Raw genomic sequence first — 18361 nt, 5'->3', positions numbered from 1 at the left:
GACCATCACTGTCCAAATAAGGACAAAAAAGTCAACCTTCTTCCTAGTGCCCAGTTTGAATTTGAATCTCTTTTAGATGTAATTAGTGCACATCAATATGGAGAGAGGATTTGGTGAATAGCAGTGTGTCTATGCTGGCGTAGGGAATACAATTCAAGAGCTACAGCAGCAATCTAGTTTTACATTTGATTTAAAAAGTCTTAAAAAGATTAATTACTCTTTTCTTTCTTCTTTTCTTTTACTACTCTGACACTGTGTTTCATGGTAGTTCCACTTCCCCTTGTTCACTTCCCCTCAGATAGTACAAAGCAGCAGAAGACGCAGGGAGGGTGTTTCTGTTGATGCCATGCACCTCATTGGACAGTACTGCTTGCTGCATTACTTGTAAGAAAGGTGCTACAATATTACGTGACCCAGTGTTGACTGTACTTGGAGTACTCGGTAGCAAAATTCAGAACTACATTAATTCTATTAATCTGGAAACAGACCCCACCTCCTCCTACTTCCAGCATGTTGATCAAAGACGTCATGCAGAACCTAAAACTGGGATACTCAGGTATACATCGTGTGGCTCCGTTGAAACGTTTTGTAGAACTTAGCAACCCTTCATTGATATAATAGAAACGAGGCAATGCACAGCCCCGTGGCTCCTACCTTAACTCTTAGCTCTGATAACTACCTGAGGTGTGTTGTCAATAAGTATGTAGAGCAGGTTTGTACTGTGAATATTATCTAATCTGATTATCTCCCATACAGGACCTAATGTGTTTGTGTCTGTGTAAGTAAGTGTTGTGTAAAACTATTTCTGTAATATTATATAGAATTTGAATGGAATTTTTGATTTCTATAATACCAATAAATAGACATTTAAAAAAGAAAGGTGCAATATAAATGTCACTTATAAAACGTATTACAAATCAGCATAAATACACCATTTCAATAAGGCTTAAGGTAATTGGCTGCATCCAATTCTGATTTAAAAAGATAAAAAAAGAGCAAACGATTATCTCTAATTCTACAATCAGTTGCATGCCAAGATGTGGCAATGCTGTTATTAGACAAGAAACCGTGCTACATGCAGGCTATTTTCTTTCATTATTTTCTTTTTATTGGAGGTCCTCAGCACTGTCACTGTAAAAACAAATCTCATTTTGTAATAACCGTTCTATTATATTCATGCAAATTGTCCACTTGTTAATTCTACTCTCCAGCCAAAGTGTCTAACACAGTGTGTTTGTGACCTTAATCTGAAAGAAAATATGACGATTGGTGTGTGATGGAGGAGGAGACTGTCTCTTACACTGAGAGCTAGATGGAGGGAGCGAGGTTCCCAGCACTTGTTTAACAGGAAGAGACAGTGCAGTGTGGTGTGAACACGACCGAGGTGAAGATCATGAGGCCTGTTAACTGTGAAAACAGACCTGGGGTTAAGAGGAAACTTTATGTTTCGACAACTCAAACACAGCAGCTCTGTTTGCCTGTGGTTAGGTGATTATGAGCACGATAAGATATATAAAGTAACAGAGGGGTTTTCTCACATCCACAGCAACGTGAAAGACCGAACTAGTAGGCAGCGACATGTCAACCGCAGTCTGAGCAGCCTGATAGGCAAAAGAACCATTTTTTTTATTTAATGCAACAATTGTTAACGACATTGGTTAAAATTTGAGTTTGCATGCAGCAACAATAAGGAACAGGAGGCCTGCATCAGAGAGAGAAAGAGAGAGCAGTGGAGACTCATGTTGTTTAAAGCGCCCGCAGATAGACAAAAGAATTTAACTGTTGGATCAGTTTTGGTCCAATGGGCTGAGCTAACCAAGGCTCATAACACAAAGGCACACAGATACTAGAGGCTCCAGTAGCTTGCAACATTAATACCCCTGTCTAAGTCCATAAAGGCTGTTTCTTCGCAATTAAAGGAGAACTACTAGCTTTTTAAGGTCCATATTTATTATATTTTGTGTTTGTACTAGGACATGTTTACATGCTTGGATGTTCCTAAAACACCATCTTTCTCATACTGAGAGTGGCTGCTGCTCCTGTATTCACCCACTGTATGAAACACTCCGTTTTTGCCGCTGGAGATACTGCAATGGAGTACTTTGGAGGACTTTGTGCCGTGGGAAGTCACAAATAAAGGCTTCTAAACCAAATACTACGCAACCGCACATGTCCCAGGAGTAATGTGACCCAAAATTGAGGCGAAATTAGCAATATTGGCCTCCAAGATTACAGCTATTTGGCATTAGCACACAGTTACATATTAGTTAGCATACTGCTAATGTTGAATTGTAGTGGAATTGACTTTCTACCATTGATGGGAGCACTCTACAGTCAGATAAAGGCTTTTAAACCAAACACAGCTAACCGCAAATCAGCTAAGAGAGAGACAGACTGCACCCAGGCTTAAATAAGCTAAGAACACTCAGCTACTTTAGTGTCCGATGGGAAGCAATAATGGCACAGTGCCATCTAAACTCCTGTGGATTTACGAGGACTATGGTTAGCTGCTCCTCACATCTCTGTAGGGTAAATCCAGACAGCTAGTTAGTCTATCTGTCCAATCTGAGTTTTCTGTTGCATGACTTAAACAACCTTTGAACTTAGACGTTCCACTAAAACAACCAAAACAGCCAGTGTGGTCACAAACAGCAGTGTCTGCATCGGTATCATTGATGAGATCTGAACCAGAGGAAGCTCGGCCTTCAACTCTCTGTATCATTAACACACCCAATGCTATAAGGTAATACTTGCTCACTTAAATATCCCTCATGTCAAAGTGTTCACTCTGCCAAAAGCTGCACATGATTCAGATATGACAGGTTGCAGTAAAGCTAGAGCAGGTGAAGACATGCATTTTAAACCTATTAAGCCTTTCATGCAATAACTAAAATTGGCCAAGTATGATGTAAACTGCTGTTACTGACACACTGGTTGAATCAGCTTCTTTTGTGTTTATATTCAATGTGCGGGATTTTGAGTTACTGTAGGTTTGCCACCGTTTATCAAACAATTTATTAAACAATTTTTGTCACATACAGCAAACATCTCCTCACTATCTGCTAGCTGCCTGTCCCCAGAACACTGTAAAACAGCCCAGGCTCCACAAATTGAAACAAAAACTAACTGTGCCCACCTGCACCACCAAACATAAACTGTGTTCCAGCCAATCACCGACAAGAAGTTGGGTGTGGGGGGTTGGGGGGTTAGTGCGCAAAGGGTGGGATGAGAAGGAGGGAGGGGCGATCTAACCTCTGTTTTGTTTGACACTACTTCGACGTCAACAAGAAGTGACATCACCCAACTTACTTAGAGCGCCTCTGATATCATCAGCATGTCTGGACATTTTCATTTTGTAGCTGATTATTTTTTAAATAAAAATGTAGCAGAGACTTCTAAAATCAAGAATCATAGAACACAAAAGCATGGCTCTTTCTGGTTAAGTCTTGATGGAGATAAATTAAACTGTAGCATAGTCTGCTATGTCACCAGTTATGGAACTCTCACACATAAAACTTGGCTAAAATGAGTTAAATGCAGGAAATTTTTTATTATTATTATTTTTGAAATGGGCTGTATTTATAGAGCGCTTTTCTAGACTCAACAACTACTCAAAGCACTTAGACATAGTACAGGAACCATTCACACACGTTCATACACTGTGGCCGAGGCTAACGACAAAGGTGCCACCTGCTCATCAGATAAACACTCACACACATTCACACTCCAAAGGAACAGCATCAGGGGCAACTCGAGGTTCGGTGTCTTGCCCAAGGACACTCCAACATGGGACTGGAAGGCCAGGGATTAAACTACCAACCTTCCAAATGGCAAGCAACCGCTCCACCACTGAGCCACAGCCACCCAGCCTTCTTATTTAAAATGTTAAACAATAGAACCGCAACTTCTGGTTTTTCCTGCGTTAACTGGACATGGTATGTGAAACATAACCAGCAGAGAACCTCATTATTATCAACATATCAGGACACTTGATGAAAATACATACTCAAAATTCTACTGTTGGTTTATAAAGCACTTAATGGTTTAGGGCCAAAAGTGCCACCCTATGAAGAGCTCTTGGCTGGTCTAGTTCAGCTCTGGTTTGTGTACCCAGAGTCACAACTAACCATGTTCACACATCTGCAACAAACACCCACAAATCTGCAGCAACTCTCACTTCTTGTAAATCAAGGCTGAAGGCCTTTCTTTTTGATGCTGCCTTTTTTTAAAGACATTGTTCAGTTCTTACACTGTGACTTTTATCCCTACTTCAAAAATTACCTAGGTTTGTCTAAAGTGTAAAACATAATAATATATATTTAATAACATATAATAACTGTCCTTCTCTCTTTGCATCTATCAACTAGCAATGGTTTTTCGTGACAGTATTTATATTGTGACTGTGAGCAGCCGGATAGAAAAACTAAAGAGCAGCCCGCCCCTCTTTCCGGTGAGACCTCTCTTACTGGAGCACAGTTCACTTCCAGACATTGAAGTGGTGCAGACATACTGTACCTTTCACACAAAGATGAAGCTCTCCTCGACAACACCTTTGTTCTACACCGTCAGTAAGTACACTTTAGTAAGTACAACAATTGCTAGTTTGCCTTCTGTAAGGTAATCTACCAGAGCTGAAACTTACAGACTATTTTATTAATGATAGAATGTGCGTGCATTGAGTTGAATTACAAGTTGTAGTGAAGGAATAAGCATGTTGTTTGTTCCAGGTTTGATCTCTGTCTGTGTTTCTGAGTTCCACGCTGTGGAAGTCCAGCCTGGTGAACAAGCCACACTGATGTGCTCCAACTTCAGCAGCTTTACCAGCCACGTGTCCTGGTTCAGACTGGACAGCAGACCCAACATCACCCGTATCGCCTCTATGTGGAGTTCTGATTCAAATGCTTCATTCAACGACGGATTTAAAAATGGAAAATTTAACATGACATCCAACACCACTACCCTCTTTCTCAACATCGACCATGTGGGTTTAGCTGACTCTGGACTGTATTTCTGTGGATTTTACTCAGATGGACAGCCAGTAATTGCTACTGCTACATATCTAAAGGTTCAAGGTAAGATTCTTTTTAAACTGTGAAAAAAATAGCTTATGTTCACTTTCTACTAACAAATATGGACTGATCGCAACCCACAAGTTTATCATTCATTGATCTTTCTTGTAGAAGTGTTTGATGGAATAAAGAGTCCGACCAGTGTGATCCTCCTTGGTCTGATTCTTTTCCTCGTTACAGTCGTCATTGGTCTGGTTGTCAAAATCAGCAGACTTTGCACAGGTACTTGTTTTTTATGTTAGTCGCCAATGCAAAACTTTGTGTCAGAACAATTTATAGATGATCTGTTTCTGTCATTTAGCTCTGAAAGAGGGACAGACTCTGCAACACAGTGAGGTAATCAGCTTTCAAAGATTATTTAAGATTCTCTAGTTCAAGTCATTTATCATTTAATAATTTTATGTTTTCTTACAAACTGACTTTAAATATATATTATTTCAGAACCTGGGCTCTGATGCCCTGAACTATGCATCACTCAGTTTCCATCCAAATGCAAGAAGCAGCAGAAGGCCTGAATCAGAGAACCGGCTGGAGCCAGATGTTGTGTATGCTGCCACCAGATAGACTCAAGCAACATCTAGAACTGCAGCTCAGAGTGAAACTAATGCTTTATCAAGTTAATCTGCTGTTGACCTTTGTTCGGGTGGCAAACAGGAGGCAATACCATCACTGTAAAAACAAAATATACACTCCTGTAATAAAGATTCTTTGTACAGGCAAACATACATTCTTTTTATTCTACTTTATTAATGTTCCATCCTAATCTGAGAACAAAAGAGTATGATTGGTGTTTAATGAAAGTTTGTACTGAGAGTTAGATGGAGGGTGAGAGTTACGCCTCACGTGTCTGACTGGAAGAGACAGCTCAGTGTGGTCTGAGGTTTGTTAACTCAAAGCTTTGTGGAAATCAAATTTGAAAATGCAACAGTGAACGCTGGTGTGCCTTCTATTGCCAAGTAGACCAAATAAGAAGCAGGTGTGTAAAATACATAAATGCATCAATGTTAAAACTGAGTCCTTTGAACAAAACAATACGTCAAAGACCTCACAGCTGTATGTTTATGATCTTGATTTCAAAATAAAACCTTTTCCCCTTTAGATATGGTTTTCCTTTTACTTCTAACCTTCTTAAAAACCAATGTAAAACTCCGATAACATTAATGCAAAATGCGTTGTTATTTTCATTAATTTAAATTCCGAAACCCCCAAACAGAAAACCATCACAAAGTATGACGATGATGACAACAATACTACAACAACTGTTTATTATTATTATTAATGACAAAACATTTATTAATGAATAGTCAAATTGAAAACATAGATGTTGGAGGTAACCAGATCACCCGGAGTAAACCCATGCAATCACTGCATGGATTAATGAAGGTTTTAGGAATATTTGCCAGCATAGGGGGACAGGGGGACTCCATGCTACCAAATATGACACCACAGTATCACATCTGGGAGCTGAGGAGCGGTTCTTTCAGGGAGTCTTGGTGTCTACGGTTGTTCTTCATCTTCAACCTCATCGCCGTACACTTCCCCTCCAGAGCTTTTTCGTTGTCCACCTTTTCGTTAATCTTCTGTAGTTTTTTATGAAGGGCCTTATTCATCCAGTTCAAGGTGTTTTTCTCCACTTTCAGGGAATTGTACGTGTTGGCCCAAACGCTCTCACCTCGGAGTGTGTTGCCGAGCTCCTGAACTTTAAGCTGCAGAGCGCTGTTTTCTTGGCTCACTGCTTCGTTCTCTGCCTTCAACTTGTTGTTTTGTTCCTCCAGAATTTCTTCTTCGGAAAACCTTTTCTCCAGCTTCTGGAGTTCTTTCTGCAGAGTGTTCTTCTGGTTCGTGAGAACTATTGTTTCTGCCTTCAGTGCTTTATAGTTTACCTTAAAGGTATTCAAAACTTTGAGGTTGTCTTTGAAGTTTTTGATTTCCTCAGTGGCTTTGTTGTTCTGGAGCATCAAGTCGTCTGTCTGTTGTCTCAGAACTTCATATTTGTGCTTCCAGTCTTCTTCATTCAGAAGCTTTTTAAAAACATTAGAATGGGTTTTACCCAGGGCTCGGTTTTGTGCCTGCAGAACTTTCTCTTCAGCTTCCAGTTCTACGTAATTGTCCCTACATTGTCTTTTATTCCTGAGCTGGTCGTTGACAACTTGGATTTGCCGTTTCAAACTATCGTTGTCTTTCTTCAAAACGTCCATGTGGATCAATGTTTCCTTGTAGATGTCACGCCAGATGTTTAAATTGTCCGATTTATTTTTGAGGGACTGGAATTCCTGCAGCAAGGCATTGTTTTCACACGTCATGTGTTCATTTAACGCCTTGACTGCCTCTATCTCTTCCTCCAAATTGTTATCATTTGCGATATTGGCGTGGATCTCCTGAATCTGATGTTGCAAAGCCTCATTCTGCTGGCTAATCGCCTCTTTCTCGGCTTTTGCATCGTTGTAGGATTGCCGATGCCTCTCCTTGAGCTCCAGGAGTTGGCTTTGCAGAGCGGCGTTTTGCTTGCTCATTGCCTCTGTCTGCCGTTTTAAGGCAGCACACATTGGGTCCACACTAGTCTCATTTTGGAGTTCTCTCTGCAGGTAGTAAATCTCACTCTGTAGCTCCTCGTGCTCTTGTCTCACTGCCTCATATTCTTCTTTCACTTCATCAAAGTTGTTCAGCCGTTTTTTGAGATCTCTAACCGTTTGTTGCAGAGTTTGACGCTGCAGGTCCAGCGCCTTATTTGAAGCTTTTGTTTCTTTAAATAAAGCCTCAACAGTACTGTAATTGTTGACTTTTTTGCTGAGCTTCCTCATTTCTTTTAGAAGGTAGTCACATTTCTTCTTTGAAGCTTTTTCCTCCACATTTTCACAGTTGTGAATTTGGTGGCGCAGGGTCACAAGCTGTTGGGAGATGGCCTGTAGGCTCACACTCATTTCATCCTGGTTGCTACCCATAACTGTCGGTTCCTGGCGGTGGGCCATGGTGTTGTTCTCCAAGGACTCCAGAGTAAGGACGATGTTTTGGTTGCAACTTGTCTTTTGGTCTGTTAAAGCTTGTCGCGGAAAAATACTTCTCTGTTTAGCACAGAAATACAGACGCCAGGTGTATTGTCAGTTTTGAAGAGATGATAATCAACGCAGCACAGTAAAACCGTGATGAGATTCTCAGTACTCAGTGAGAGATCGCTTGTCAATCAACCTTCTGACAGATTAAAAGTCTTTTTGATCCTGGTAAAGGTAGAATGTGTTACTTTGATTGATGACATCACTGCATTCTAATTCCATGATGCAATATATAGGCAGCTGTTGCCTTGGTGACAAGGAACTAAGTTGCATAATGGGTAACATAGGTCTGTAAACAGCTGTTGCCTTGGTAACAATGAACTGAGTTGCATTACGGCTAACAGGAAAGAAAATAAATGCCTACAATAATACATTATCTCTGGCCGTGCTGAATCAATTGTATTTTTTTTTCTAACGTTAAAGGAGTTAAGCCCAGTTCAGACGAAACATTGGTCGAAACCAAGTCAAAACAAGTCAAGACCGATTTAGAACGTCGCAGGAAAAGTTGCAGCAGTCTGAACCGGCCTGTTTCAGCTGGACTCAAACCAGCTGATGGCGTTGCTGAGACTTAACAGGTCGAGTCTCCAGAGGCTGGTTTTAGAACGTAAGGCATGTAACCTGTTTCAACAGCCAATAGAGAAGTCAGCAGGTAAATTAAGCTACAAATTATAGAAATACAAAAACCCGTAATACATTTTAATTTCATGTCATGAACTGTCAGCTGGTAGAAGAGGCAGAGTTTTAGACAGAGGCTATGCACCGCCCACCAGCACTGTATATGGTCAAGCGAGTTAGTTTCAACTGGCCTTGTCGAGAATCTTTGGTCTGGACTGAGTCTGATAACAATGTCAGACTACTTGAAAGACAGAATTCTCCCGGGCAGTAAAGGGCCTTTTTCACTTAATCGTGAACATATTTTGCTTGGGAGGACTTTGTTAGGTCTTTAAGGGCAAATTTTGCACCTACAGTTCATTTGTTCTGGTCCGAATTAGCGGATGTGTTTTCCCTACTGTTCACAGAGTAAGAAACAAATACTGCATTACTGAAAGCTACATGGGTACACTCTCTGCTCTTGGCGTTATTAATTACATTAACAATGGCTCACTTCCCTGCTAGCAAGAGAAAAGTCAAGAGTGATGAGCTTATAAATAATTTAGAGTTCACATCAACCTTCTGCTATTAAAACATAACAAACTTAATAAATCTTAATGTAGAGAATTAACTCACTCCATTGGGGATCCTGTTCTTCATGAGCAGCTGGTCACTTATTGAAAATTGATCAAAAACACATTTTGGTAAGCAGAAGGTTTATAGTTTTGACTATGAAACAACTGTGAAGATCCAGTCGCATTATCTGTGTGACCTTTTGTTGATTTTGACAGCTGGACAAATGATGATGGTAATGTCACAACCCCATATTTCCACCAACATATACCATCATCTATCATGTCACATCATGTTTTGTCGCTTATGATCACAATACTACACATTTGCCGTTGTTGGGACCATTTTACTAATTACGGGAACCTAGTTTTGCATGCTAAACTACAAGAATAGGCGACTGCCGGCTGGCCATGTGAACGACAACCTGATAAATAACAGTTAAGTTTAGCGGTCTTCACAGTTGAATTTAGCCGAGAAAAGGTTACAGGGAGATGGGTACCGTCACCATGAGGTGCCGGTCATGTCAGACGCTGTTACAGTTAAGTTTAGCCAACGGAAGGGGACCATGGGCATCCACAGTAAAGTTTAGGCACCTAACTGTCTAATTAGGTTAGAAAAAAGACTGTTTTGTTAGGATCAAAACACTGGTCCACTTATGTAGTAATCCTGGGACACAAACACACATTTTCTGGATGTTTTTTTCTCTGGGAATGCAATCTCCGCCCCCCTGCTTGAAAGCACTGTGTTTCATAACCCAACCGTTCACCCTGATTCCTACGCGAACCAGAGTGCTCTCATTCAGCAGCAGTCACTGTGGAGCATAGAGCAATAAATACATGGTGCACAAACGGATTACAGCGCTATTACTTTTTCGTAGGTATACTGAATGTGCGAAGGGTTCCTGAGAAAAGCCTGCTCAGTGAAGATGCCAGAGCTGTGCTGTGATCGATCTACATGTCTTCAACATGTACAGCGTGTAGCAATGTGAACCCTTCATAGGAGGCTGAGCAGCATCTTTTCACAAGGTTTTGAAAGTGAGATATTTATCATGCTTCTAGCTGCATGCAGTTGTGTTCACACCACAATGCAACATCACAATGTCTCTTCCTGTCAAAAAACGTGTTGAGATAGTGGTGTTCTGAGAGATTCACATTATTCTGCTCTGAGATGAAAACACAAGACAGTTAAAAGTATGACACACAACAACAAAAAATTAAGAAGGCCATCACAAATCAGCGTGAACAAGATTGTTGTACATTTTGTTCTCACAATGACAATGGAACACCAATCAAACAGATTAAAACACAGTACAACAGGTGCTTCCTGAGTCTATCTGGTGGCTGAATAAATAGTTGGCTGCACTTCTGTCTCTGGTGACAGACGGTGGTTTCTTTCTGCTTTTGGGAGAAAAGTCACTGCTGCATAGTTCACATCATCTGAGCCCAGCCTCTGTGAATACAAATATGTCCAGTCACTAATCTCAACGTGACATTATAACTGACATCTTGGAAGTGTTTGCAGCACCGGATGAAATACATTTACAAATCAAATGTAAATACAATTCACCTCTGTCTGTTGTAGATCCTGTTCCTCAACGTGAGCTTAGTGACAGAAACAATATTGCCAATATTAGTTGAATTGTTGATGTTTTTATTCAATTTCACAGCATTTGAGAACATTAAAAAAGTTTTCAAAACAGTATTGTGACTAAACGTTTACATCTTAAAAAATTAATAATTACCAAAACCTTTGGCCTAATTTCATAAAAATTAGGTTTCATTGACCATGAATTCAAAAGGTCTGTGTAAAATGAGTGGTAATATGTGGGAAAAAAGTTGAAGTTGGAAAAAAATGTATAAATTGCAATTTATCTCAGAATATATATTGCAATATGTTCAAAATCACAATATCATATCGTAATATTATTGCATTGTGAGGTCTCTGGTGATTCAAACCACCTATGAAAAAGGTCAACTTTTTTTGGACAAGAACAAGTTGCATGGTCAGCAGTAAGACAACACGAGGGGTAATTACCTTTCTGAAGCTTTTTGATTTTAACAGCCTGAGAAATGATGATCATAGTGAGGAAAGCAGTCAGAGCGCTCAGCACCCCACTCATCAGCTTTGTAATGCCATCAAACACAGCTACAAGAAAAAGAAAACACTAAATTAGACTTTGTACATTTAACCGAAATAAATAGGTCCATAGGTCCTCATTACCTAAACAAAATGTCAATAGTATTCCATCAATAGGCCACATCAATCAAAACAGACAGAGCAAACTTTCCAATACTCTTACCTTGAACATCTAAATATGTTGCACCAACAATAACAGGGTTTTTTACTATGTTAAAGCCACAGAAATACAGTCCAGAGTCGGATGAATTCACTTGTTTGATTTTGAGAAAAACAGCAGACATGTTGGATCTCATTTCAAATTTTCCATTTTGAAATCCATCACAGAGTATAGCGGGCTCAGGAGGCTTGAACATGAAGGAGACGCAGCAGGGCTGGGATCCCTTGACCACTCTGAACCAATATATCTGAGAGGGAGCACTGGAAAAGTTGGAGCACAGCAGAGTGACGTCTTCCCCAGGCTGAGCCTCCACAGTGTGAGACTCAGAACCCGAGACAGAGATCCAGCCTGAAACAAACAGAATTTCAGAACATCATTTTATTGGCAAATCAACAGGAATGCAATGAGTGCCTTTATATGATTTAATCCAGTCAATGCTGGGGAGTTATTCTATGGCGGTACTTACTGAGGCAGCAGAGAAGTAAAACTGTCATCAAGGTGAAGTTCCTCATTGTGCGAATGATCTTGGAACTGCAAGGGTACTTTACACTGAGCTCCACCCCCACCACCCACCCACACACAAACACACACACACACACACACAAGCCATACGAACATGTGCTGTTTGAGAATGTCACATCTTAGGATAGGAATGAGTAGTTGAGTTGAGTTTGAAGGTTTACAAATAATGTTGTTTATCCACTCAGTAATACTTTTTAACAAAATGTTATTTCAGGTACTTTTAAAAACCTTGTCAGTTATGGAGCTAGATTGGTGTCTTTATTACATGCAAAAAATTAATGATCTGAGAGAAAAAATAAAAATTTGAAAAAGTTATCACACTGATGGTAAAATAGCATTTTATGAGAGAAAAACAAATATTTGAGAGAAGGTTTTTATACCAATAGCAAAAAATAATATTTGAGACTACAAAAAGTTTAAATAGAGATTAAAAAATTTAAAAAAAAATATTTCTGAGAAAAGGAATCTCTCTCAAAATACTTTTTTAAACTCTCAAATATGTTTTTTGCTATCAGTGTGAAAAAAAAGAATTCTCTCAAAATGTGTTTTTCTTCTCACTCTCAAAATAACCACTCTGGATGCAATTCCTCTCATCTCAGGATTTTTTTCTCGCTGTTAAAATAATGTCGTGGGCAGGCCACGTTCCTATTGGCCAGTTGGGTGAGCACCGTCTTGTCTTGGGAGTCCATCTGAATCATTACACCATTGTCACCAGCATAGATGCGCTGTCTTAGTTGAGCGCATCAGAATACTACACAAAAGTTATGTTAAAAAGTAATGATCTGAAAAACCAGTAAGTTGAGTGTTCATAACCAGTATAAACACTCAAATTACCTGCTGCGTTTTAAAAGTGCTTACCTGATTTGTGTGCAATCATGCGTTTGCGCACATGATGGCTGTGTGTCACAGATCGGCTTGTAGGTGTGGTCATTTGACAGTCAGTGCTTTGGAATTGCAAGGAAGTGACATAATAATATACTTCTGTGTCTAATGTATTAAAGTGTGTTTATCGTTTTGCAAAAAGTGTGAGGTTGAAACACATTCTCACATCTGGGCCAACGTTTTGCTCTTTGAGGGTAAGGTTTTGAAAATTGTGTAATACTTTTGATTTCAGTGTGAAAACAATTGACAAAAACTGTAAATGATGAATTAAACCAAACATGAGTCTTTATGTGGCTAAAAGCTGATTACCTCGCTGCAATGTGGAGTCTGTCCCTCTTTCAGAGCCAAACAACAGAAACAGATCATCTCTAATTTGTTCTAACACAAGGTTTGGCATTTACTACTTTTATTAAAACACAATTACCTGTATGAAATTTGATAGCCAGACCAATGACGACTGGAACGAGGAAAAGAAACAGACCAAGGATGATCACACTGGTCAGCTCGTTATTCCTTCAAACACTTCTACAAGAAAGATCAATGAATAAAAATTGTGGGTTGAGATCAGTCCATATTTGACAGTAAAATATGTGAAAAAGTGCACAATCAAAGAAGAATCTTACCTTGAACCTTTGGATATGTTGCAGTAACAATTACTGGCTTTCCATCTGAGTAAAATCAACAGAAATACAGTCCAGAGTCAGCTAAACCCACATGGTCGATGTCGAGAAAGAGGGTAGTGGTGTTGGATGTCGTGTTCAATTTTTTCATTTTTAAATCCTTCGTAGAATGAAGCATTGAATCAGAACTCCACATAGAGGCGATACGGCTGATGTTGGGTCTGCTGTCCAGTCTGAACCAGGACATGTGGCTGGTAAAGCTGCTGAAGTTGGAGCACATCGGTGTGGTTTGTTCACCAGGCTGGACCTCCACAGTGTGGAACTCAGAAACAAAGACAGAGATCAAACCTGGAAGAAACAACATGCTTATTCCTTCACTTCAACGCACTGCATGCACATTGTATTCAAAAAAAGTGGTAGGAGATACTTACAGTTTAAAGCTGTTACCGAGGCGATGTGTACAGGAGACTGCAGCAGCTGCAGACTGCAGCAGGCTGAACTGTGCTCCTTTAAGTGCTCTCAGCGAAAAAAAGGGCCGGGTTTATTTTGCCTATCCAGCTGCTCAGACTTACCACATAGATGCTTTCAGAAAAAGGCATTCACAGACACAGCTGTTCTACTAAAAGCTGATTTATTCATCCAACTTGACACATTACTATGCAATGGCTGGGTCATTTCACATTGGGATGTGAGAAAACCACTATGTCACGTTACATACCTCTTCATCTCAGTTATGTTCACACCACACTGTGCTGTCTCTTCCTGTCAGACAAGTGATGTGTAGCCCTCTCCCTCCATCTAACTCTCAGTACATCTTTTCGTTCTCATACAATCTCATAAACACAAGACGTCAGAAGGAGACTTTGGCTGCAAAGTAGAGCTGTAATTGTAACAGATGTCGCATAAATATAAAATCTTTTTTCCAAAATTAGACTTTTTTTCCAACAGTGACCGTACTTTAGCAGCAGCTAAAGCATCAGTTTCACTCTGAGCTGGAGTTCCAGATGTTGCTTGAGTCTATCTGGTGGCAGCATACACAACATCTGGCTCCAGCTGCTTCTCTGATTCGGGAATTCTGCTGCTTTTTGCTTTTAGATGAAAACTCACTGCCCTTATTGGCTTCTTTTCTATCAAACAGTCAATGTTGTCTCTCAGAATGAAATTAAACAAACACTTACTGTACATTTCTGCAGTAGTGGAGGAAGTAGCTAAACCCTTTACTTAAGTTAAACAACTAAAACCACACAATAAATACTATGTTACAAGTCCTGCATCGGAAATGTTACTTAAGTTTAAAAAATAAAGTATCAGGTTAATGTACTGCACTGAAAGTATTAAAAGCAAATGTACTCAATGTAGAAAAGCCTCAAATTTTAGAAACTGGAAAACTGTTCATTCGGCTAATCATATCAGGTGTTGTTTGTGTGCAAAAATCCTAATTAGTAAAGGAACTAGTAACTAAAGCTGTCAGACGAATGTAGTGGAGTAAAAAGTACAATATTTCTCTCTGAAATGAAACAAAAAGAAAAGAATCATTTGTACTTAAGTAAATGAACTCAGTTACCTCCCACCGCTGCATTTCTGTTACTGTATTTAAAGTAGTTTTTAATCAGAAAAAGATCGGTAGAGCACAATTTCAAAAGATGAGCTATATACCAGTAAAACGAGAATACTCTGTATCTCACTCTGTTAACATGTCAACAAACCGCATGGCTCCAATAAACAGACAGTTTTGTAACGTGAACATGTTTACAGTGCATTGTGGCTACCAGCGCCAGTTGTTTAGCCGTCAAGAGGTGACCGCCAGATAACAGCGCTTTTAGGAGCCATGGTAGTAACGGGTTGTGTTAACGACATTTGGAGAAGCACACAGATCCATTCTGTGACGACAACCAAGCATGTACACACTCATTACCCGCTAACGTAGCTACTATCAATTGATCCAACACAACATGATCAACATACGGACCAGCACCACAAAGGGAGGATGATAAAATGTGTTTTCACTCACCAAGGCTGAGGGCTCACTAAAGAGAAAGGTGACTTCCTCTGGGCAAACCTGACTTATTTTGTAAGCTAACCACTCCACTGGGTTGATTTTACCTGCAGTCTGAGGGATGTCAACACTTTTCCTCCAAAGGGTTCAAACCTGTGCTTAAGTATAAAATGTACTTTGATAATTTTTCAAGTTAGCTAGCTGTCTGGCGCCTTGAAAAATCATCAATCACATCTGAGATATGAAATGACGCCGGGCGGTCAGACCCACTAGCCATCAAATTCGTGTGATCTAGACTACACACACCAACACTCTGAGCATGTGTATTATTAATTTCCCACATACAATGCATATTGCATTGTGTGAGAGGGGCTAGCCCCCCCCCCACTCTGACACATTCAGGCCGCTGTAGTATATCGCGAACACAGAAGAGAACGCAGTCTGAAATAGTAAGGCAGGGGCAGAATGTGAAATATAAATCTTACCACAAATTATATGCAATTTAGGAAGATGTTATATTCATGGAAGCAAATAAAATGTGCAAATCTTTCACTTGCAAAATCTTACTTACAAACGTTACTCTAATGTTAGCTTTTAGATAAATCAAACGCGCATGGGGGGAACTTACTTAGGCCAGACTTTTCTCCCGCTAAGTTCTTCTGTAGACTCTGACTTAAATGCTCCGGGAAAAACTAATACCATAACTAATTCCTCTCTCTATTAGATAAGATGCAGGTCAAAATCAGACCATTTAATGACGCTAGTTACTGTTGCACTGCACAGGAGAGTGGTTAAATCAATGTCATGTCAACGTACAACAAGTCATGTCCAGTAAAACAGACAAACAGAGGTAGTGTACAATGACAAATAACAATACTACAGAAAGAATAAAATAAATTGCCATTGTTGCATACTTAATCATGAAAGCTGCTGACAAGGATCCTGTTTAAAGTAGCTACTTTCTGACTTGAATAACCTGATGACGGAGGAATAAAACTTTCAATGATTACTCTATGCATGTATGTATGTACAGTATGCACTGTTTGTATGTATGTACTGTATATGTATGTACTGTATGTACGTATGTATTTATATATGCATGTATGTATGTATGTGTGTATGTATACATGTATCTATGTATGTATTTACTATATGTTTTGTCTTTGTTACTCTCAATTCTCAAAATGCTAATGTAGCATTAAAAGAGTCATAATTTACTGAACAACATTAAATTACAGTCATGAACATTAAAATAGACGCCTTATTGTTCATTATTACTGTATTATTGTGTCAGTCTTGTGCACACCCAACGCAATGAAGTGTTGCCAAAAACAGTGAAAAAAAGACCTCTGAATGATAAGGCAGGGCTGTTCTCTAGCTCTGATTGGTTGTTTTATTGTTTGATTGCCCTTGTGTATAAATCAGGTGCAGCTCTAATAATTGTTGAGAGTGTTAGGAGAGGTAGACTCTTTCTAGTTACTACAGTCTTGGGATTATTTACAACGTGTAATTGACGTTTTTCACTAACATGCAGACAGCTGCATTGAGAGGACTGATTAGTAGTCTGTCATGTCTTAAACACGTGAAAGCTTTCATATGAGGATGTGAGAGTCACACTGCTTCAGGCGTCTTTTCATAGTTTGATAGATGTTCAAGATAATGCAGCAGCGTTCAAGTCTGTCTGAAGTGTAAAGATACAGATACAGATAACTCCCTGATAGCCTTCCGTTTGTGACCACAGTCCAAACTGCAACAATGGGCATGTGGGTGTCAAGACATATTTATTTTTAAAAAGAAAACTACACGGTAGGCCCATGTAGTTTGCAGGCAGAGAGATACTTACAATGGTTAGTTTGGCTTTGAGTCTTCAGCCTGATTTTGTGGTCATGTAAGAGACAAAAATAGTTCAAAAGTCAACTATAAAACTGAATTGCCGCTGTATCTGTTTTTTTATTTCCCAAAAACTAGTATAGACACACAGCTATTACGTCAGCAAAAACAGTGTCTAATGGTTAATATGGTAAAGCATCCGTTGTTCTCTAAACAGCTTTTCTTGTTGCTTCCTGAGTCTATCTAGTAGAAGCATACACAACATTGGGCTCCACTTCTCTTTTCCTTCTTGTTTTTGGACGGAAAGCCACAGCTGCGTAGTTCACCTCTTCAGAGGCCCGGTTCTGTCAAAGAAAATATTCACACTAAATGATCTAAAGAAATAATGACTTGACATCATTAGACGTCCATGATGGCTTTAAAAAAAATTGTAATAACGTTATAATCCTTTAGTTTTTTTATCAGTTTGGGTGCTTCAGGTGAGAGTTTGTGAACTTGTCTCTGTTGTGACAGAGGAGAAACAATTACAGGTCCAAAGGGCTTGAAACAGGTCTACTATCCTGTGTGTCTGTCGGTGGTGCCATGAACCTGTAACCCAGTCAGGGAAAGGGAAGGGAAACCTCAGATGAGGTTGGGCCAGACTCCCGCCTTTGGCTGAGTCTCTATCTAATCTGTCAGAGGGAGAGTGTGGTTGTAGAGTTTAATGCCGGTAGCCCCCAGAGAAGAAATTTCATGGCGCAGATTAAAGCCCAAATTGAAACGAAAGCCACTAAAATTGCTGAATGTTAGAACATTGTGTCAAATTGGTCGTTGTTACTGTGACTTATAAAGTTTCAGGTTTAGTTCCATCATCGTGTCAAAAAACGTTAGCTGACGTTGTTCAGTAGCTAGATCAGAGATTACCGGTGTATCCGTGTAACATTCTCATTAAG

At 39.6% G+C, this 18361-nt stretch overlaps 2 protein-coding genes and 1 pseudogene across 2 annotated transcripts in view; 1 reads left to right on the top strand and 2 right to left on the bottom strand.

Annotated features, from left to right (window-relative positions):
- The first annotated feature begins 4343 nt into the window (after positions 1 to 4343).
- On the top strand, positions 4344 to 5857 carry LOC117934832. The gene is made up of 5 exons (XM_034856856.1): positions 4344 to 4568; positions 4728 to 5072; positions 5181 to 5291; positions 5371 to 5405; positions 5511 to 5857. Exons 1-5 carry the CDS (start codon positions 4370 to 4372, stop codon positions 5631 to 5633), a joined length of 813 nt encoding a protein of 270 aa, XP_034712747.1. The 5' UTR covers positions 4344 to 4369; the 3' UTR covers positions 5634 to 5857.
- Positions 5858 to 10430: 4573 nt separating this feature from the next.
- On the bottom strand, positions 10431 to 12168 carry LOC117935232 (annotated as a pseudogene).
- A 5322-nt stretch (positions 12169 to 17490) lies between these two features.
- Positions 17491 to 18361, bottom strand: part of LOC117935231 — a 22394-nt gene continuing 21523 nt past the window's right edge. Inside the window, exon 9 of the mRNA XM_034857368.1 lies at positions 17491 to 17773. Coding sequence (XP_034713259.1) covers positions 17669 to 17773 — 105 coding nt within the window. The 3' untranslated portion in view covers positions 17491 to 17668. The remainder of the gene's footprint in view (positions 17774 to 18361) is intronic.

This window comes from Etheostoma cragini, chromosome 19, assembly GCF_013103735.1.
Source record: "Etheostoma cragini isolate CJK2018 chromosome 19, CSU_Ecrag_1.0, whole genome shotgun sequence".
Classification (NCBI taxonomy): domain Eukaryota; kingdom Metazoa; phylum Chordata; class Actinopteri; order Perciformes; family Percidae; genus Etheostoma; species Etheostoma cragini.
The sequence above is the reverse complement of the archived record's forward strand: the minus strand, read 5'-3'. Positions and strand labels throughout refer to the sequence as shown.

Excerpts from the sequence above, each read along its gene's own strand:
- LOC117934832 (XM_034856856.1), top strand. The coding sequence starts at position 4,370 with ATGGTTTTTCGTGACAGTATTTATATTGTGACTGTGAGCAGCCGGATA. Across the intron at positions 4,569-4,727 it reads ACCTTTGTTCTACACCGTCA|GTTTGATCTCTGTCTGTGTT; the intron begins GTAAGTACACTT and ends TGTTTGTTCCAG. Across the intron at positions 5,292-5,370 it reads AATCAGCAGACTTTGCACAG|CTCTGAAAGAGGGACAGACT; the intron begins GTACTTGTTTTT and ends TCTGTCATTTAG.